At 39.8% G+C, this 22,774-nt stretch overlaps 1 protein-coding gene across 1 annotated transcript; it reads right to left on the reverse strand.

Annotated features, from left to right (window-relative positions):
- Positions 1-1,623: 1,623 nt before the first annotated feature.
- lgals3b (lectin, galactoside binding soluble 3b) lies at positions 1,624-9,613 on the reverse strand. The gene is made up of 6 exons (XM_060934420.1): positions 9,544-9,613; positions 8,228-8,238; positions 3,351-3,647; positions 3,117-3,205; positions 2,798-2,966; positions 1,624-2,627 (listed from the first exon to the last, which is right to left on the reverse strand). Exons 2-6 carry the CDS (start codon positions 8,231-8,233, stop codon positions 2,469-2,471), a joined length of 720 nt encoding a protein of 239 aa, XP_060790403.1. The 5' UTR covers positions 8,234-8,238; positions 9,544-9,613; the 3' UTR covers positions 1,624-2,468.
- Between the last annotated feature and the right edge of the window lie 13,161 nt (positions 9,614-22,774).

Below are 22,774 nucleotides of genomic sequence, written 5' to 3' on the forward strand. Positions count from 1 at the left end.
AACTGGAAAAGAGACACATTGGACATGTAAAACGTCCATAATAGTGAGCGACTGTGACAATTTGTAAACAAACATGGCCACAAGGTTTGCTTCATTAAATACAGAAGATTTTGAGAGAATTTTGAAAGAGAAAGATGTATTTAACATCTGAAAGGAATGTGTATGTATAATAATAATAATAATATTGGCTCGGGGTTTTTTTCGTAGTACATCAGATATATTCCATTCAGCTAGCATGATACTGAATGAGTCTTTGACTAGTTCAATATCATGCTATCTGAATGGAATATTTCTGATATGCCACTCAGCTCCAGCCAGTATTATTTAAATATTGAATGACATCAAGTTACACATTTATATATTATTATTGAGAGCTAGAAATTATGAAAGTTTTTAGAGACATGCACAAGGTAAAATAAATGTTCTTGAAATTAACTAACAACAAATAAATTCCTCTCAAAAGTCCCAGGTGTCTGAAACACTCAAAACAAGGACTTGTGAATAATTCAAGTTGTGTTATATTACACTTGGGCTGTTGCAACAAATGTTTCCATCATTAAAAATGCAGTACTGGCCAGACTGAAGAACTCTGTGGCAGCCTGGGTTTTAATAGAGCAAAGACATTACATTCATAGAAAAAGAAAAAAAAAAAAAAGATGTTCCTTGGATGCTGTTGAAGTGTTCTTTGGATGACTGACTGGTCCAGCTTTCCAAATGGGTTCTGCCTGAAACCTTGAGAAAGGAAAACCTTTCCCTATCCAGAGGGACAGCTGTTTGAGGTGCTAGATTTAACCTTTTATCTAGAAGTGTAGCATGTTTAACTAAACAATTGATTCAATATTATTTTTTAAAACATGTAATATGTTTTTAGAACATCTCTTGTATTATGATCCTTTAGTGACCACGAAGATTGTCCGATGTTTTTCAGAAGTTAACAACGGCTAATCTGTGTGTCAAGTGACGACTCTGCGGGGGCCCATGCTGAACACACATGGGTGTAAGAGTCATGAAAATGGAAAGGTGGTGCATGCAAAAAAAAAAAAAAAGAATGAAAATCATTGCAGGGAACAAAAGGGAGACATGAATTTATAATTTCCCAAAGAGTAATTTCTGGGCGGCACGGTGGTGTAGTGGTTAGCGCTGTCGCCTCACAGCAAGAAGGTCCTGGGTTCGAGCCCCAGGGCCGGCGAGGGCCTTTCTGTGTGGAGTTTGCATGTTCTCCCCGTGTCCGCGTGGGTTTCCTCCGGGTGCTCCGGTTTCCCCCACAGTCCAAAGACATGCAGGTTAGGTTAACTGGTGACTCTAAATTGACCGTAGGTGTGAATGTGAGTGTGAATGGTTGTCTGTGTCTATGTGTCAGCCCTGTGATGACCTGGCGACTTGTCCAGGGTGTACCCCGCCTTTCGCCTGTAGTCAGCTGGGATAGGCTCCAGCTTGCCTGCGACCCTGTAGAAGGATAAAGCGGCTAGAGATAATGAGATGAGATGAGAGTAATTTCCCCAACTGCTGAATGTTAGTCATTTTTAAACTCCATTAACTGTAATCCCTCCAGTTTAGGTTACTTGTATGTCTATGAGTACCAAAATAAGTAATGAAAGTAAAGACCAGGAAAACAGAAAAAGAGTAATTTAAATTTTTTTTACTTTTTGTATTTCCTTCACAAACATATCATAGATAACATATGTGTCATTAATTGGTCCCGAGACTAGGACGGATAAAGATAGTTTGTGGGCCATTTAATTTTTGTCTCAACTAACGCACTGTCACAATACACAATTTGTATTAATGTTGATGCATGTACAGTTTGCATCATCCAGCTAAGGTGATCCTCAACTTGCAGATGGATAAACACAACTTCATATAGTGGTGTTGGTCAGAGGAATGACAACTGCATTTTGTGTAAGTTTATTATTAAACCTATACATCTTTTACAAATCTACATGACTACCACATGGCACCTGATATTAGTAGACAGCAAAAATAATCATCACTGGCTAAAACGTCATTCAGTGACGAGAGCATCAAAGTCAAATGATGACCACCAGTGGTTTGTGGTTCGTCTTCTGAATTCAATCTGCACAGATCTACGATAGTATAGTACAATTCTACAAAGTTACTTCTATTATCAGTTCAGAAATAAGAGAATTTCTACGTTTAAGCAGGAGTCAGAATATGTACTCTTTGATGCTAGCTAGAGCAGTAAAACGTGCAACATTTCTAGAGTTGAGTCTCTCAGAGACATCTAAAGTTACGAAAATACAAAGAAATATATTGCTGTGCTGCCAGAGGGAAAGCCTGGCAAAAGAAGTGAATGGTGCTTTATGTATAGTAATCATAGAATTACAGTCATACAAGAATGTATTTTTTTTACCCCATAAAAGCAGGCAGGCATAGGAAACATGACTAACAGGTAAGAAAAAAGAACCCTACAATTCCTATATGACTTTCATAATATTCAAAACTCCCCTTCAGGGGAGGGTCTCAAAATTTACAGCTGTAATTTTGACATCATCGAAGACAGTGAGATGGTTAATCTGGTTGAGCTCACGAATTCGATGTTTGTACTCAAATTGGTGAGCCTTGTTCACAGCCACTTTATAGTCATTTGGAGTACACAAGATCTTCACCTACAAAAAAAAAATTAACAAGAGACAGTTCATTCCAATTTGCAGAAAATATTCTATAAAATGTCAACAAAACTAAAGTAAAGCCAAAGTAAGCAACAAGATGCCGAAAGGGCATGGATGTGAGCTGGACAAAACCAAAGTAAATCAGCATATTCAAATATTATACTAACCTCAAAAGGCTTTCCTGGAATGAAAGGGAATGAAGAAGCTGTTCTTTCCTCTGTACCCCACACATCATTTATCATGGTGTTTCTAACCATCACCTTAATCCCATTTTCATCAAAGCGGGGGTTAAAGTGAAAGGCAATGTCTTTATTTTTGGCCAGATTGATTGAAAACCTGATAATATGGGCAATAAAATAAAATTTTAGCATATCAGATAATCCCAATCAAAGTACATATGGCCTTTTATAGGTCTACATTTTCTGAACTACAAAATTACATATGAATAGATGAGAGAACTGTTCATTGGATTCAGTTTGTTCTTACAGTTTGGCATCTGGCTTGGGCTCCCCCTGGACTGTAATGAGCAGCTTGTCATATACTCCATATGGCAGAGGCATGTCTAATGGGACAGTCTAGTAAAGATATATATATATATATTTAGAAAGTATATGCTTTATTATTTTGTACTATTACATACTTCTTCTGAGGATATTTCAGATACACTGAAGAAAAGTGAAAACAGACATACACTAAAATCAATATTTGCTACAATCTCACCAATGTCATATTTTGTGGGGCAGTAGGTGGAACTTGTCCTGGCCCCCCTGGTGCATTGGGTTGGCTGGGTTGTCCAGGCCATGCTGGCTGGTATGGCTGATTAGGCCAGGATGGCATGTATGGCTGTTGTCCAGGCCAGGACTGGTATGGTTGCCCACTTGGTTGCCCAGGCCAAGTAGGATTTTGAGGTTGTCCAGGCCAGGAAGGGTTAGTGGGTTGGCCAGGCCATGTTTGCCCTGCAGCCTGCTGATTGCTTTGATTGCTTTTTGTAGCTTCAGAATCAAGAGCATCTGCTAGCTGAGAAACAGCAATAAAAATTTAATAACTTGTCTGTTTAAAAGGAGCAAATGAATACACATTTCAGAAGCGTTTGGAGGTCTTTGGTTTTCAGATGTCCTTAATTCTTGGATTTCATTCTGTATTGTTGACCCTCTCACCAAATTAAAACCTGGCCTCTTTAAGTTTAAGAAAAAAACAACAAAAACTTTGGCCCAGGCAATTAAAACTCATCTATGTAATAGAAATTGTTCCATAGATAGTTGAGAACTACAGGTGCTAGATGTAAGAGTTCAAGGGATCCTCCAGCGGATTTATTCTCAAACTTATTTTAAGGAAAAGTAGTCGCAGATTTCAAAAATCAAACTTTCATTTTCAGTGACTAAATAGCATTCGAGAAAAATGAATTTTCTTTAAAATGTCAGATGTATGTGATGACATCATGTAATGGTTACTTGGAGCAATTCAGCTGTTTATATCCTCTGTTTACATCACAGTTTTGGTAGCTTTACAAGTATTTTTACCAAATTTATCAGTTTTTAAATACAGTTAGGTCCATAAATATTTGGACAGAGGCAACGTTTTTCTAATTTTGGTTCTGTACATTACCACAATGAATTTTGAACAAAACAATTCAGATGCAGTTGAAGTTCAGACTTTCAGCTTTAATTCCATGGGTTGAACAAAATGATTGCATAAAAATGTGAGGAACTAAAGCATTTTTTAAACACAATCCCTTCATTTCAGGGGCTCAAAAGTAATTGGACAAATTAAATAATTGTAGGGCGGCACGGTGGTGTAGTGGTTAGCGCTGTTGCCTCACAGCAAGAAGGTCTGGGTTCGAGCCCTGTGGCCGGCGAGGGCCTTTCTGTGCGGAGTTTGCATGTTGTCCGCGTGGGTTTCCTCCGGGTGCTCCGGTTTCCCCCACAGTCCAAAGACATGCAGGCTAGGTTAACTGGTGACTCTAAATTGACTGTAGGTGTGAATGTGAGTGTGAATGGTTGTCTGTGTCTATGTGTCAGCCCTGTGATGACCTGGCGACTTGTCCAGGGTGTACCCCGCCTTTTGCCCGTAGTCAGCTGGGATAGGCTCCAGCTTGCCTGCGACCCTGTAGAACAGGATAAAGCGGCTAGAGATAATGAGATAAATAATTGTAAATAAAATGTTCATTTCTAATACTTGGTTGAAAACCCTTTGTTGGCAATGACTGCCTGAAGTCTTGAACTCATGGACATCACCAGACGCTGTGTTTCCTCCTTTTTAATGCTCTGCCAGGCCTTTACTGCAGCGGTTTTCAGTTGCTGTTTGTTTGTGGGCCTTTCTGTCTGAAGTTTAGTCTTTAACAAGTGAAATGCATGCTCAATTGGATTGAGATCAGGTGACTGACTTGGCCATTCAAGAATATTCCACTTCTTTGCTTTAATAAACTCCTGGGTTGCTTTGGCTTTATGTTTTGGGTCATTGTCCATCTGTATTATGAAACGCCGATTATTATTTGACTGGATTTGAGCACATAGTGTGTCTCTGAATACCTCAGAATTCATCCGGCTGCTTCTGTCCTGTGTCACATCATCAATAAACACTAGTGACCCAGTGCCACTGGCAGCCATGCATGCCCAAGCCATCACACTGCCTCCGCCGTGTTTTACAGGTGATGTGGTATGCTTTGGATCATGAGCTATACCACGCCTTCACCATGCTTTTTTCTTTCCATCATTCTGGTAGAGGTTGATCTTGGTTTCATCTGTCCAAAGAATGTTCTTTCAGAACTGTGCTGGCTTTTTTAGATGTTTTTTAGCAAAGTCCAATCTAGCCTTTTTATTCTTGAGGCTTATGAGTGGCTTGCACCGTGCCGTGAACCCTCTGTATTTACTTTCATGCAGTCTTCTCTTTATGGTAGATTTGGAAATTGATACGCCTACCTCCTGGAGAGTGTTGTTCACTTGGTTGGCTGTTGTGAAGGGGTTTCTCTTCACCATGGAAATTATTCTGCGATCATCCACTACTGTTGTCTTCTGTGAGTGTCCAGGTCTTTTTGCATTGATGAGTTCACCAGGGCTTTCTTTCTTTCTTTCTTTCTTTCTTTCTTTCTTTCTTTCTCAGGATGTACTAAACTGTAGATTTTGTCACTCCTAATATTGTAGCAATTTCTCGGATGGGTTTTTTCTGTTTTCGCAGCTTAAGGATGGCTTGTTTCACCTGCATGGAGAGCTCCTTTGACCGCATGTTTTCTTCACAGCAAAATCTTCCAAATGCAAGCACCACACCTCAAATCAACTCCAGGCCTTTTATCTGCTTAATTGAGAATGACATAACGAAGGAATTGCCCACACCTGCCCATGAAATAGCCTTTGAGTCAATTGTCCAATTACTTTTGGTCCCTTTAAAAACAGGGTGACATGTTAAGCAGCTGAAACTCCTAAACCCTTCATCCAATTTTAATGTGGATACGCTCAAATGAAAGCTGAAAGTCTGGACTTTATGCCCATGTCCATTATATAACTACAACTTGAATATGTTTCAGTAAACAGGTAAAAAAAAATTTGTGTCAGTGTCCAAATATATATGGACCTAACTGTAAGTATGCCTCATTGTGTAGCATATAAATGCCACAGTGATGCTAAAAAGAAAGCACAAGCTGGAATTAGACCGCATTTCTGCAGAGAAAATGCAAAGTGTGCTTCCTCAGCTGTGGCAAAGTGTCATCGACAGAAATTGGATCAGACGTGAGACCTCGCGCTGCAAAATATTTTTTACATGATCTACAGATAGTGTGTAGTGTGTGTACTGTGCATAGTGGTTGCACGCTCTAAAATCTCAGTTTAAACTGGCTCAACTCACAGCATGACATGACACTTCATGCTCTAAATAAATAAATAAATAAATAAATAAATAAATCTCATTATCTCTAGCCGCTTTATCCTGTCCTACAGGGTCGCAGGCAAGCTGGAGCCTATCCCAGCTGACTATGGGCGAAAGGCGGGGTACACCCTGGACAAGTCGCCAGGTCATCACAGGGCTGACACATAGACACAGACAACCATTCACACTCACATTCACACCTACGGTCAATTTAGAGTCACCAGTTAACCTAACCTGCATGTCTTTGGACTGTGGGGGAAACCGGAGCACCCGGAGGAAACTCACGCGGACACGGGGAGAACATGCAAACTACGCACAGAAAGGCCCTCGTCGGCCACGGGGCTCGAACCCAGACCTTCTTGCTGTGAGGCGACACCGCTGACCACTACACCACCATGCCACCCCCTATTTTTTACATGATCTACAATGTCCTGAACTAGTGTAGTGTGCTTCTATACAACTTTTGGATAGACACACCTGTTCTCTCGTTCTTGTCATTTTCCTGTCATTTTTTCCCCACAAAGAATGAATGGGGTTCACGAATCAAACCATCCTGCTTGGACACATCTCATCAGAGATCCACCAGACCTCAGGCCAACTCCCCTGACACATACATGCAATTGGTTCTGACCCACATTCATCTTTTCCGTTCTTTTCGCTGATCCCCCTTCATTTCCATTCATTTTTCCCCCCATTCAAATGAATGGAGTTTCGGAAGAAAAACTTAGTGTCATGTCACGCTGCACACTTCGCGCTCTAAAATCTGTTTTAAATCATGCCACACTCTCTATTAATCTACCCAGCACCATGTAGATCATGTAAAAAAAAAGATTTGAGAGCACAAAGTGTCATGTCACGCTGTGAATTGAGCCATTTTAAACCAAGATTTTAGAGCATGCAGGCACACACTCTATACACACACACACACACACACACACACACACGCACACACACACACACACAATCTGTAGATCATGTAAAAAAGATTTTGCAGCGTGAGGTCTCATGTCTGATCCAGTTTCTGTTGGTGACACTTTGCCACAGCTGAGGACGCACACTTTGCATTCTCTGTGCAAATGCAGTCTAGTTCCAGCTTGTGCTTTCTTTTTAGCATCATTGTGGCATTTATATGCTATACAATGAGGCATACCTGGCGACTTGTCCAGGGTGTACCCTGCCTTTCGCCCGTAGTCAGCTGGGATAGGCTCCAGCTTGCCTGTGACCCTGTAGAACAGGATAAAGCGGCTAGAGATAATGAGAATGAGACAATGAGGCATAGTGTAGCATATAAATATGTGATGCATAGTTATTTAAAAACTGATAAATTTGGTAAAAATACTTGGAAAACTATCAAAACTACGATGTAAACAGAAAATATAAATAGTATGTCATAGCATACTTCATTGCAGGAAGCCCATCTGGCATTTTAAAGAAAATTCATTTTTCTCGAACACTATTTGGTCTCTGAAAATGAAAGTTTGATATTTGAAATCTGTGACTACTTTTACTTCAAATAAGTTTGAGAATAAATCCCCTGGAGGATTCCTTTAAGCAAGAGTTCAGTTTGATAGGTCATTCTACACTACAGCATTATAGAAAGCAGGGATAAGATACAAGCAGATGAAAAGTGAGGTAAATTGGTAGAGTTAGTTATGCTTATAGTGTTCACATGAGTTTCAGGTGTAGCCTTCGTCCTATTCTGTTATTATGTGGCCCATGTATGAATAAGATGCACTTACATCCATGATACCTAAAAAGAAAACAATAAGACAGAAAGGTTAGTTTTGGAATCGCTGTAGACATTAATGATGGCTTTAGCATTTAGTTTAATATTTGAATACCAGACATGTGCAAAGAGCACCTAAGAGGTTTGTTGGATTGATATGCATTTCAAGAAACAGACCATACTCCACATTTTATTTTATCTCACCTTAGGCCTAGAATTTAGAGCCAGTTACATTAAAAATAAATAAAAAAATTAAAATAAATTAAATAAATAAAAACCTTTAATGAAAAAGGTACAAGATGTTACATGCTCCCTAAGCTGTATAATACAAAGATAAACCACAGTGCAGATGCCAGCAATGACACACATGAAAATATACCTGACCACACCCAGTATCGAGAGAAGTTAAGTACAAAGAAGTAATATTATCTTATATCTTAAAAATACACAGGAAACAATGTATACTGAAACCAGTATTATAATGTTAAATGAGTATATAATATTTTTACAATCATTTAAAACAATCTGATGTAATATAACTTTAATAGCCTTACGGTGCATGTGGGAGTGTCATGAGTTATGACTGAAATCTGTAACCTGAATCTATGAACAATTTGGAAGGACTTAAATGATTTATTAAAATTCATACAAAGTAAGTTGCCAGAAAAGTGCACAAATGCTAACCCCACCCCCATCCGTAACCTTAACCTTCAAACCTGCAACACTACATGCGTTATAACAACTTTTGGTTCATAGTAAAACCAAACTAGAACACCAAAATAACTCATAAAGCCAGGTCTGTCACACCACTGACAGTCTTCACCATGAGAACACCCAAAGTAGCATTAAAAAAACCACACACACACACACACACACACTTAAACTAGCATGTGTTTCTCCAAACTTTAATACATAGGAATAAACATTTCCTCACTGCAGTCTGAGAAGGGCATTTAGCTACGCACTCAAACATGAACAAATATTATAAAGTTCAAACTACAGTGTTGAGAAACACTGCAAGGCAAACCCTATCTAACGTCATGGACCGGCCAGCCTCAAACATCAAAAGTTATCACAAAGTTTGAGACACAAAGTTACCTAGATTTGTGTTATTGCCTATGTTTAGCTGGTCATTTTCACATGACTAAATAGTGGCAAGGCCACCTATTTGCAATGAAATGAGTAGTACAGGAAGTACTGCCACTGTGGTGTATTTCTAAAATAGCCATAGATATTTTAAAAGCTGCATGCTAATACATTTCAATAACCAATGTATTAAGAGTAGAGAGACAGAGAAGAATGTAATATAGTGCAAACATGCACAGTTACCTGTATGATGGTGCGATCTGATTGAAGGTTTCTGGCAGCGAGACAGGAAGACTGTAGGGTGGGGCTTTTTTATGGGCTTTCACAGGTTCCTATAGCCCCTCCCTGTTCTTTCACTGTTCCCTGAGAGCACTCTATCCACCCAAATCTAGCAATGTACTGTACCACAACCACCAACAGATGATTTTTGATGAATAAACATTTCAGATGTGTATGTGAAAAAAAATGTAAAAAGGAGTTTTCTTCTAGAAACCCATTTATTCTCCAGTGAAAATGTAAAAAATAATGTGCTACATACACTCAACAGCCACATGCACATATACTTTTGCTGAAAATTATTGTTTCTTGATGAGGGACTTGTTTTTCTCTGAATAAATGTATTCCAATTAAAGGTTCTCGTTTTTTCAGTGTGAGATGAAGCTACTTCACCAAAAGGTAAAGATACTAATTTTCACAAAGGGTGTCAATTATATAATCTTTATACAAATCTTAAGTCAACCCCTATGGCAGTGAAACTGGGAAGGGTGATTAGAGTTAAAAAGAGAGTGCTTGTAAAATGTCATAATTAGGGCCATATAAATAGAGCAAGTTCCATATCGTAGTTAGTAATGTACCTTACACAATGATATCTCTCCCTGAAGGTCCCTTTATTGTGTTAGTCGTTTTGAATTTTACTGTTTTATGTATATGGGGAATAATCTTTCTTACACAAGAACTAGGAAGCTGAGAACACTTGACTGGGCCATACACTACCAGCCACTTTAACCCAATGTGGTCTTCTGCTGTTGCATGCTGAGATGCTTTTCTGCTCACCATGGTTGTAAAGAGTTGCTATGAGTTGCTATATCCTTCCTGACAGCTCGAATCAATCTATGGTGGGTTTCCCAAAAGCCTCTTAATGCTAAGAGCATCTTAACTAGGAGAGAGAGAGTGCATTGTGCTGTTCGCGCTACCATTTAACAATGATTTTTGTGCTACGATGCTTTTGGGAAACTCGGCACTGACCATTTTCCTCTGACCTCTCTTATCAACAAAACCTTTCCACCCACAGAACTGTCACTCACTTAATGTTTTTTTGCACCATCCTGTGTAAACTCTAGAGTTTCTGTTGTGTGTGTGAAAACCCCAGGAGATCAGCAGTTTCTGAAATACTCAAACCAGTCCATCTGGCACCAACACCCATGCCAGAGTGAACGTCACAGAGATCACAATTTTTCCCATTCTGATGTTTGATGTGAACATTAACTGAAGCTTTTGATTTGTATCTGCATGGTTTTATGCACTGTGCTGTTGTTAAGGGATTGACTGATTAGATAACTGCATAAAACAGCAGGTGGATGGGTGTTCCTAATAAAGAGGCCAGTGATTGTAAATGCAATTATAATATTATATATAAGGAATAAGGAAATTGCATAAGTAAAAGAAGTAAATCTAACTTGTGTTCTCTTGTATAAAGAAAATTGTGCTTATCTATTTCATACAAGAGCTTAAATAAACAGCATATATCTCAATACTTTACAATACATATCATCTAAAAGTTACCATTACTATTACTATTTAATGGCCACCTTAAATATTTCCAGCCAGAAGTTGTGCTTTGCATTCACAAAGACTGAACTGTCAGAATCCAAAATGACTATTAAAATGACTTGAGCTCGCTCACACACACACACACACACACACACACAAAGTATACACTTGACTGAGAAAAACAAAGAGAGTGAACCAGGTAAACATTAGTTCAAATAAACATGATTTCTTTTTTTCTAATTTTGAGAATAATTCTATAATAAATTTTAATGCAGTAAAGGATGCAACATATACACTTTGGGTTTTAGCCACCTATTTCCATGAATTAATTTATTACAGAAAGCAATTAAGTTATTCTAATAATTTACTGTTTTGTGTAAAAGTTATAGTTTTCTTGTTAGATTTACTGAACGACTGTATCATTTTTAGTTTTTTTTTAATAAAACACATCGTTCATACTCATTACACAAACTCAGAGCGTTCTGGACTTAGCCTTGATCTTAATTATGTTCACTAAAGCTCTTGATGGCTACACTGATACATCCGAAAACAGTGGACAGAAGTACATCGTTTGTCATGAGTTACCTTTTCCACACAACCCATTTACTGATAGTGACAGTTTTTGTTCCATCATAGCAATATACTTTGTCAACAGAGACATGTATGTCATAATAACCACACCCTTGCTTTAAGCATGGAACGTTGCCACAAAATACAATGTCGATTGCAATTAAAGTCGATATTATTTATCAAATAATGAAATTATCACCTACAAGATGAGTATAAGATTAATATATATATATATATATATATATATATATATATATATATATATATATATATATATATATATATATATATATGTTCATAGAGATCCAGATTACTAAAGTATGAGAATACCCACCAGCTATACATATTTAAACAATACAGACTATGAAAGCGGGTGGCACGGTGGTGTAGTGGTTAGCACTGTCACCTCACAGCAAGAAGGTCCTGGGTTTGAGCCCCATGGCCGGCGAGGGCCTTTCTGTGCGGAGTTTGCATGTTCTCCCTGTGTCTGCGTGGGTTTCCTCCAGGTGCTCTGGTTTCCCCCACAGTCCAAAGACATGCAGGTTAGGCTAATTGGTGGCTCTAAATTGACCATAGGTGTGAATGTGAGCGTGAATGGTTGTCTGTGTCTATGTGTCAGCCCTGCGATGACCTGGCGACTTGTCCAGGGTGTACCCTGCCTCTCGCCCAGAGTCAGCTGGGATAGGCTCCAGCTTGCCTGCGACCTTGTAGGACAGGATAAGCGGCTACAGATAATGGATGGATGGCTATGAAAGCATACAAAGACCTTGATGATACGTTTGACTGAGTGGATGAGTCACCTCCATTCTTTTACAAGCTCTTATATTGGTAGGTGTGTCTGTACACAAGCATACAGACATGTACTTCTTGACAAATACAGGTAGTCATCGACTTACGACCTATGCGACTTACGACCGATCGACTTTACGACCGTCTGGTTATGACTGGCAAGTGTTTCCCAGCTGAGCTAGCTGAGTGTACGACAGTTTCCACCCCAGCTCCCAGCAGCGCCTCTCGCCGCGTACAACGGTTTCCGCCCCAGCTCCAGGCACATGCGCAGTCTCTCTCGCGCTCCCTTGTGCACTCCATCATACAGTTTCCGCCCCAGCTCCTGGTTTATCAAACGAGCAAATGCTCCCGCCAGCCCGAGCGCTGCAACAGCTGATGATGACGTAGACGACCCACAGCCAAGCACCAGTGATGCCAGCGGTCACTAAATTTTGTATTTTGCTATGTTTTACATTTGTATTTTGGTATGCTTCAAACTAAAATGTTTTCTATTTTTCACACCTGTATTTTGTATTTTTTGTTTTGCACATATTAAATGAATTGTACTGTACGCAGTGTAGTATGCAGTGTTGGACTTAAACCAAATAATGAGCCAAGGTAATGAAATAAGAAAATGTTGATAAAATAAGACTTTAAGATGATTACAATATCATTACACATCACAATATACTTACGTTCATTTAACATAGGCCGACTTACGACCAGATCGGTTTACGACCGGTCAGTCGTAACCAAACGCAGTCGTAAGTCGACGACTACCTGTAAATAAATAAATGCTCAATAAACATTTGTTTTCGTAAGTGTAACTCATGGGCAGAGTTCTTCCATTCCCATTTACTGAACTTTCTTGGGAAAGGTCCCAGTGACATACTTCGTCATGTGTGCCAGCTTTAAAAGACACATCATTTTCTACATATAATCATAAATTTCATGTAACCCATGGATTTATCTTTATTTATTTATAGCTAAGTTGATAAGTATCCATTCATCCATTATCTGTAACCGCTTATCCTGTGCAGGGTTGCAGGCAAGCTGGAGCCTATCCCAGCTGACTATGGGCGAAAGGCGGGGTACACCCTGGACAAGTCACCAGGTCATCGCAGGGCTGACACATAGACACAGACAACCATTCACACTCACATTCACACCTACGCTCAATTTAGAGCCACCAATTAGCCTAACCTGCATGTCTTTGGACTGTGGGGGAAACCGGAGCATCCGGAGGAAACCCACGCGGACACGGGGAGAACATGTAAACTCCACACAGAAAGGCCCTCGCCGGACGCTGGGCTCAAACCCAGGACCTTCTTGCTGTGAGGCAACAGTGCTAACCACTACACCACTGTGCCGCCTTAAGTTGATAAGTAGACATGATTAATTGAGGCAGTGGGCACAACAGACAGCTATAAACAGTGATAGTGAACCACCAGATGGCACTACTGCTCTATCTGTATGAGGTGTTGAGGGCCTTCATATAAATTGTGCTCCTACATGGTTTTGTTCTGTCCTGATGTTGCATGAGCCTAAACAGATGGTGAAGGTCTATTTTTGTGAAGGTATTTTTTTCTCTATCAGTTTATTCTAAATAGATTCTTAGTTTCTAATCTTATCTTATCTTAGTTTAAATCTTGATATCAGTTAATCTTGATATTATCCATCCATCCATCCATCCATCCATCCATTATCTGTAGCCGCTTATCCTGTCCTACAGGGTCGCGGGCAAGCTGGAGCCTATCCCAGCTGACTGTGGGCAAGAGGCGGGGTACACCCTGGACAAGTCGCCAGATCATCACAGGGCTGACACAGAGACAAACAACCATTCACACTCACATTCACACCTACGGTCAATTTAGAGCCACCAATTAGCCTAACCTGCATGTCTTTGGACTGTGGGGGAAACCGGAGCAAACCCACGCAGACACAGGGTGAACATGCAAACTCCACACAGAAAGGCCCTCACCGGCCGCTGGGCTTGAACCCAGGACCTTCTTGCTGTGAGGCAACAGTGCTAACCACTACACCACTGTGCCGCCTGAAGTTGATAAGTAGACATGATTAATTGAGGCAGTGGGCACAACAGACAGCTATAAACAGTGATAGTGAACCACCAGATGGCACTACTGCTCTATCTGTATGAGGTGTTGAGGGCCTTCATATAAATTGTGCTCCTACATGGTTTTGTTCTGTCCTGATGTTGCATGAGCCTAAACAGATGGTGAAGGTCTATTTTTGTGAAGGTATTTTTCTCTATCAGTTTATTCTAAATAGATTCTTAGTTTCTAATCTTATCTTCTTATCTTAGTTTAAATCTTGATATCAGTTAATCTTGATATTAATCTGACATAAAATTTACTTTTAAGTCAATAATAGCTTGAGGTCAGTGTCTGTTTATGAAATAAAGTGACTGGAACAATAGGATACTGTGATACAACTGATTTCACAATAGCCCAACCAAGAACAGTAGATTGATTTTCACAGATTATTTGCCCGTATGTGTCAGCCCTGTGATGACCTGGCGACTTGTCCAGGGTGTACCCCGCCTCTCGCCCATACTCAGCTGGGATAGGCTCCAGCTTGCTTGCGACCCTGTACAGGCTACAGATAATGGATGAATGGATGAATGGAAGATTATTTGCCCTGGTAGGCTTCGACCTAATTCACCCTATCAGCTGCATACAGAAGCCACTTAGGTTAGAGAGACCAAGCACTGAGTTTTAATCTGATTGTTTGCTCACTAAGGTCAACCCCACTGTGACCTGTTGAGTGTAATGGTGTAATGAGTCTTCATACACAAACCCTAATAATAAGGAGACATGACCCAGAGGTCGAATTTAAGGAACGCGTTGAAGTTGTGATTAACATTATGGACACCAGGGGTCAATCAAGGGCTTTCATTGTGTCTATACTGCAGAGTGACTAGCACAAGGCATGGTGATAACATGCAAGCCATCAGCAAGACTGGCTGTACCAACATGGATCTGTACAAAACAAACAAACAAACAAAAAAACCTCTTTTGATTGCCTGCAAGTTTTTGTCATGTCTGAACTCAAAGCCATGATAAGCAGTGTTTAACTGTCTTGCTGCAGAACTACCTTATCTATCTCAGAGGACCAACTAAGAGTGGCTCAGATCCAAATCTCTGCTTCCACTGTGCTCTCAGAGAGGAGCTGCATTTCTTGTATTTTTCTTGTATACATATGGATGGGGGCGGCATGGTGGTGTAGTGGTTAGCGCTGTCGCCTCACAGCAAGAAGGTCCTGGGTTCGAGCCCCGGGGCCGGCGAGGGCCCTTCTGTATGGAGTTTGCATGTTCTCCCCGTGTCCGCGTGGGTTTCCTCCAGGTGCTCCGGTTTCCCCCACAGTCCAAAGACATGCAGGTTAGGCTAACTGGTGACTCTAAATTGACCGTAGGTGTGAATGTGAATGGTTGTCTGTGTCTATGTGTCAGCCCTGTGATGACCTGGCGACTTGTCCAGGGTGTACCCCGCCTTTTGCCCGTAGTCAGCTGGGATAGGCTCCAGCTTGCCTGCGACCCTGTAGAAGGATAAAGCGGCTAGAGATAATGAGATGAGATGAGATGAGAATGAGACATATGGATGGCCCTTGGAAAGACAACATTCACTCACAGTCTCTGGCCACTCCACTATTCCATCTCTCTCTCTCCTGGAGCCTGGAATTCCTGTTTTACTTGGAGGTTATTCAAGAGAGTCGTGTATCTTTACCATTTTGCCCCTACAGTCTCCCCGAGTGGGAAGAGCATCCCGAGGCTTCCACTTAATCTTTCACATCTGAAGCTTAAATGCTAATTTTAAGATGCAGCCAGTGACATGGATAGCTCATATCATACGGTATTCCATCAAAGCTTAATAAATAAAACTAGAGTAGCTGGCAAAAGTTGAAATAATAGAAAACATTTATCATGTTCTCTATATTTAAATTTAGCATGATTAGGTAATGGTATATCATGCTACAAAAACTTTTTTTTTTCAATGTACAGCAACTAAAGTGACAGAACATGTGGAATATGTATCTTACTGGTTTTTTTTTTTTTATTGTTGTGTTTTGGACATTCCACTAGCATTAATCTGCAAATGAACAGGATTCAGATGGGATTTAGAATCAGCTGCAGCTCTCATGCTTTTCTTAGATGGAGTGATATCGTTATTCACAAGGCTCATTTCTTGCTCTGGTTAAGGGGTTAACTAAACACAGACTTTTAATCTGATGCTTGCCTAGTCCATGTTCCTGTTGGCAAAGCAATGTATAACGATAAAAGCAGACCCTCTGTTTCTGCGGTGAGAAACCCGCATGATAAAGTCCAATGATCACTGGAACTGAGAAACCAAACCAAAGGCTAACAAATACCAAGGTCAGACGGTACACTCATCATCTCTAGCAATTAGGCATTCTGTGGGCTGGAACTCACTACATATTATTAATTTACTGAGTATTCACCTAAACCACAGTGACATGCCAATATTTATCCCAATGCATGGTCAGCAATCATTTTAGAGCCATGCTGAGCAGTAAGAACGAGAAGAAAAAGAATCTACTGACCAGTTATACACTTGATACTGACACAAGTTTCCAAGAAGCTCAACAAAATCCAGAGTCAAACTATAGTTTCATATGTAAGACAATGAGCAATGGAAAGCAATGAAAAAATAGCACGGACTAGACTTTCTTCTTTGAATGCAGTTTTATCTGTTGGTTGGGTGGGTCGAGAGAGAGAGAGAGAGAGAGCATATTTTAGAATGATGAAGTGTGCCATTAGTATGTGTGGGAGACGCCACTGTTTTGACAGCAGTTGTGTTTCTGAGACAAACTGCTGATCTGTCTGCAGAACCTCTAGGCCTCACAAGTGCAACATAAGCAGAAACATGTGCTAATATGTATTCTTTGTTAGTGTCTAAAAGTATGCATCTTTCAATAATCCAACATGAAATGAATCATTAGCTGATTGAAGCAGTTTTGTTGTAATTTCTGTATAATCACAATCTAACATATTGTCTGAGAATGTGATCAACAGTGGCGGTTAGTCTGTAAAGTGACACAACAGAGGTCCACACAGTTTTTTTTTTTTTTTACAGTTGGGGGGGAGCATGCTGGGTTGAGTGTACAACTCCAAAGGTCTTAGACTTCATGTATTAAATGGAAAATTCTATTACTGAAATTAAATCGTAGCGGGTTGGAAAAGACAGACATTTCTTAGTAAGAGCTTCACTGTTACGCACAAATGGCAACGCATAGCACAGTAGGTGGCAGGGGAAATTAATATAGACATGAATTCAACAAAAAAAAATAAACATGGTTTACCCCCATTTCTTTGTACATGCTATAATTATCACTATTTTAATACAACGAAAGGACTACAATTAAGATGTCATCCCAGCTTTCTTTGCAGCCTGGGCCTCAGCAGTGATTCTCAGCCAACCGAAACATTAGCTGAGTCGAGTGAATCAGGCTCACCAATGAAGAGCTTCTCTCTCTCTCTCTCTCTCTCACACACACACACACACACACACACACACACAAAACAGTCCATCTGCCTGTCAAACATGCTGATCTTCTTTATAGATAAAGCAGACAGGCTGACTCATGACACTGACACTGAATAGAGTGTCAATCATGAGGCTAAGGCTCTCAGGCAGGTCATTATTTGGTCTTCACATCAAAACAATGTACCCACCCTGTGCCCTAACATCTCAAGCTCATTTTAATACATAAAACAGACAATCTCTGCAATTCTACTAATACAGGTTTGTTTGGTTTTTTTAATCAAACCACCAAGGGTTTAAACTGGCAAATCTTTGATCACTAAAGCTACATCCCCTGGCCACATCTGAGCTCTATTTAAAATGCAACATCGTATGTATTATTTGGCAAACTGTACATTTATGGTGAATAGAACAATCCTCAAATTATATCAGTTATTACACCAAAGACAATAAATAGGCAATAAAATGGCTTCCAAACCAGTCCTTTTTTATACATAAAATATTGTATTTAACATAAATATTGCTTATTTACACACCATACTGTTGTTCGCAAATACAATTCAATTAGTGTGCATAATTCATATCACTTGGAACAGGGAGCATTGACATGGCCTTTGCTGAACCCCTCTATTGTCTTGGGAAATGACATTTTGTTTGAATAAATGCTGTCCTAGAAATGAACCCAATTGCCCAACCTGAAAAGGCTCCCCAATATGCTGTTCGCCTGAATGCCCTGATCCTTCTGATTAAGACAGCGGGGGACTCTGTGAGCTGTAACCAGTGTTCTGTTCTGAGGTGAGATTGTGTGTGTGTGTGTGTGTGTGTGTGTGTGTGTGTGTGTGTGTGTGTGTGTGTGTGTGTGTGTGTGTGTGTGTGTGCATGTGTGTGTGTGTATGTGTGTTTGCTTGCTTCAGTGTCAGCCCTTTTTGCCCTCTTGCAAGGATCACATGGTAAACATTTAACCTGGAACTGATCATTCATCCATAGTTATTAATACCACTTCACCCTGATCTTCCACCTCTGAGGACCAAAGCCCAGGTGCATGCATGTATATTTAATATTTAGAACTATGTTGTTGTTGTGTGCGTGTGTGTGTGCGTGTGTGTGTGTGTGTGTGTGTGTGTGCATTGTTAGGTTAAGCACTTATGCATGTTGCTTGAAATTGAGGTCCTATTCAAGGTCATAGCTCCTTAAGTTCTGGACACATGAATGCACTGCATGTTCATCCACCACACAGTTCATTCAGAGAGCACTCAGAGATCACCCACCTCCGTATGTCCATTCATATTAACCATAGAGATACAGGACATAAAACACACAACTTACCCACCTTTATCCAGTGCCATCAGAAAGGGTCTGCTGCATTGCCATAGCAACCCATCCTATGATTGAAGGTTTGCGGCAAAGTGAACGTAGTGGGAAACATTATGGTCTCTCACAGGTTACAGGATTGCTCAAGACATATGCATGTATAGCCTACTTTAGGTGGTATCAAACCAAATGTGTGATCTCTATGCATTTCAGTAACAATGTGCAAATGTCACATGTATACATCTGAATTGGTAAAGTGTATGAAGACACAGTATGAGTTTTTCTCTCAACAGGTTTGTTTTAAATGTAATTAACCACTAAAGATTTGCTTCCCAGCACAGCATCATGGAATTCTGAATTCTGAATAACAAAGTCGCAGGCATCGGGTGGGCGCTGAGCTACAATATCTAATTAATCTCTTGAGATTTTACAAAAATTTCCTTTTAATGGTGTGCTTCAGGGCATATCTATGAATGTTGAGGGCAGAAAATTCCTATGAGACAAATTATTATGATAACATCATTAAAAGGCAACATGTGGCTTATGGGTAGTACCTCAAAAATAATTAGTAATATCATTGCTTTATTATCTGATATCTGAACAAACGGATTCATTGTGTGCGATTGACTTACAGTGTATTAATTAACATTTTGTTGCAATCATATTTGTGATGATCATAAGAAGATTCAAATAATATTTGATAAGAATTACTTTGACATTTGGACACTGAATTCCATAAGTCCATCTAGTCTAGAAAGTAAAAAATTATGTTTTGCCTCCTCTTTGGATTATTCACTCACGTCACACCAAATTAGAGAACAAATAAGTGCCTTGCATGTTCTGCAAGAAGAATGCTAAAAGTCCATCACACCTGAATTTCTTTCCCACTCTTCCACTCCTGTTTATTTGGTTTCTCGTTTACTCTCTCCTGATTGGATGGTAGTTCTTGTCTGCCACTGTGGAGTTGGAATTCTTTCATGCCTAAAGTCAGAGTGTGTTGACATTTGACATATCTGAGCTGGCACATGACAAAGGCATATGAATTTCCTCTCATTACTGACCTGGCACCCCGACACATTGCTGACTGTGCATTACTATTACATGATTCTCAGTGTGACTCACAGCAGCTCAGAACGTTATGTTAAAGTACTTTGTCCCCTGACTCCAAAAAATAATCAGTTTAAAAAAAAAACATCCTATGCACTCTGAATTTAATTTACCATTGAATAGGTGGGTTGCATCTCCCTCAGTAGATACAGTGGTGCTTGAAGGTTTGTGAACCCTTTAGAATTTTCTATATTTCTGCATAAATATGACCTAGAACATCAGATTTTCACAGAAGTCCTAAAAGTAGATAAAGAGAACCCAGTTAAACAAATGAGACAAAAATATTTTACTTGCTCATTTATTTATTGAGGAAAATGATCCAATATTACATATCTGTGAGTGGCAAAAGTATGTGAACCTCTGCTTTCAGTATCTGGTGTGACCCTCTTGGGCAGCAATAACTGCAACTAAATGTTTCCGGTCACTGTTGATCAGTCCTGCACACCGGCTTGGAGGAATTTTAGCCCGTTCCTCCATATAGAACACCTTCAACTCTGGGATGTTGGTGGGTTTCCTCACATGAACTGCTTGCTTCAGGTCCTTCCACAACATTTTGATTGGATTAAGGTCAGGACTTTGACTTGGCCATTCCAAAACATTAACTTTATTCTTCTTTAACCATTCTTTGGTAGAACGACTTTGTGCTTAGGGTCATTGTCTTGCTGCATGAACCTCTTTCTCTTGAGATTCAGTTCATGGACAGATGTCCTGATATTTTCCTTTAGAATTTGCTGGTATAATTCAGAATTCATTGTTCCATCAATGATGGCAAGCCGTCCTGGCCCAGATGCAGCAAAACAGGCCCGAACAATGATACTACCACCACCATGTTTCACAGACAGGATAAGGTTCTTATGCTGGAATGTAGTGTTTTCTTTTCTCCAAACATAATGCTTCTCATTTAAACAAAAAGTTCTATTTTGGTCTCATCTGTCCACAAAACATTTTTCCAATAGCCTTCTGGCTTGTCCACGTGATCTTTAGCAAACTACAGACAAGCAGCAATGTTCTTTTTGGAGAACAGTGGCTTTCTCCTTGCAACCCTCCCATGCACACCATTGTTGTTCAGTGTTCTTCTGATGGTGGACTCATGAACATTAACATCAGCCAATGTGAGAGAGGCCTTCAGTTGCTTAGAAGTTACCCTGGGGTCCTTTGTGACCTCGCTGACTATTACACGCCTTGCTCTTGGAGTGATCTTTGTTGGTCAACCACTCCTGGGGAGGGTAACAATGGTCTTGAATTTCCTCCATTTGTACACAATCTGTCTGACTGTGGATTGGTGAAGTCCAAACTCTTTAGAGATGGTTTTGTAACCTTTCCCAGCCTGATAAGCATCAGCAATGCTTTTTCTGAGGTCCTCAGAAATCTCCTTTGTTCGTGCCATGATACACTTCCACAAACATGTGTTGTGAAAATCAGACTTTGATAGATCCCTGTTCTTTAAATAAAACAGGGTACCCACTCACACCTGATTGTCATCCCATTGATTGAAAACACCTGACTCTAATTTCACCTTCAAATGAACTGCTAATTCTAGAGGTTCACATACTTTTGCCACTCACAGATATGTAATATTGGATCATTTTCCTCAATAAATAAATGACCAAGTATAATATTTTTGTCTCATTTAATTAACTGGGTTCTCTTTATCTACTTTTAGGACTTGTGTGAAAATCTGATGATGTTTTAGGTCATATTTATGCAGAAATCTAGAAAATTCTAAAGGGTTCACAAACTTTCAAGCACCACTGTATGCAAGACATGAAGTGGTAGTCAGCTGAGCTCACTGTTCACAAAGCAGCGTTACCGTCGCTGGGGTGCCTTGCTGTTCATTAAAATGCCTTCCGCTTGCATTGTTTTGCGCTGTTCGAATCAAACAAACCATGAAACTGATAAACGTATCTTCTGGATTCCCTGTGAAGTGATAAAGGGTGAAAGGGCAAAAGATTTTCACAAAAGATGATGAGAAAGGTGGTTCTTGAACCTTTTGCTGCAATCAAAGGGAACTGAGTTGAAGAACACTCGAATTTGCAGTGATTGCTTTGTGAAAGGTTTGTAGATTCCTCTGATTTATTTCGTTTGGATTTGCAAATGACTTTTCTCACCATTTTCCATTATTTCATGATGTTTTGAAGTTCAGGAGACGCTTAAGTCTTTATATGTGTTTTTGTTTACTGTTTGATTGTGGTTGCCATATTGTAAATGAATGCATATATAATATGTGTAATACCCAAGTCTTTAAAGGTGTTTCTGTGGATCTTTGTGAATTATTTACATGGAAGAGAAGAGCAGGGAGGATTGAGAATCGAGTGACTGTGGTTTGTTTACCGTTGATACTAAAACTTGTAGCATCCTTGCAACCATTGCAAAGATGCTTACAAAAAGCCCCAAAATGCTTATTTACCTGGGCATAAACAATACAGGAT

The sequence above is a fragment of the Neoarius graeffei genome, chromosome 11, assembly GCF_027579695.1.
Source record: "Neoarius graeffei isolate fNeoGra1 chromosome 11, fNeoGra1.pri, whole genome shotgun sequence".
NCBI lineage: Eukaryota > Metazoa > Chordata > Actinopteri > Siluriformes > Ariidae > Neoarius > Neoarius graeffei.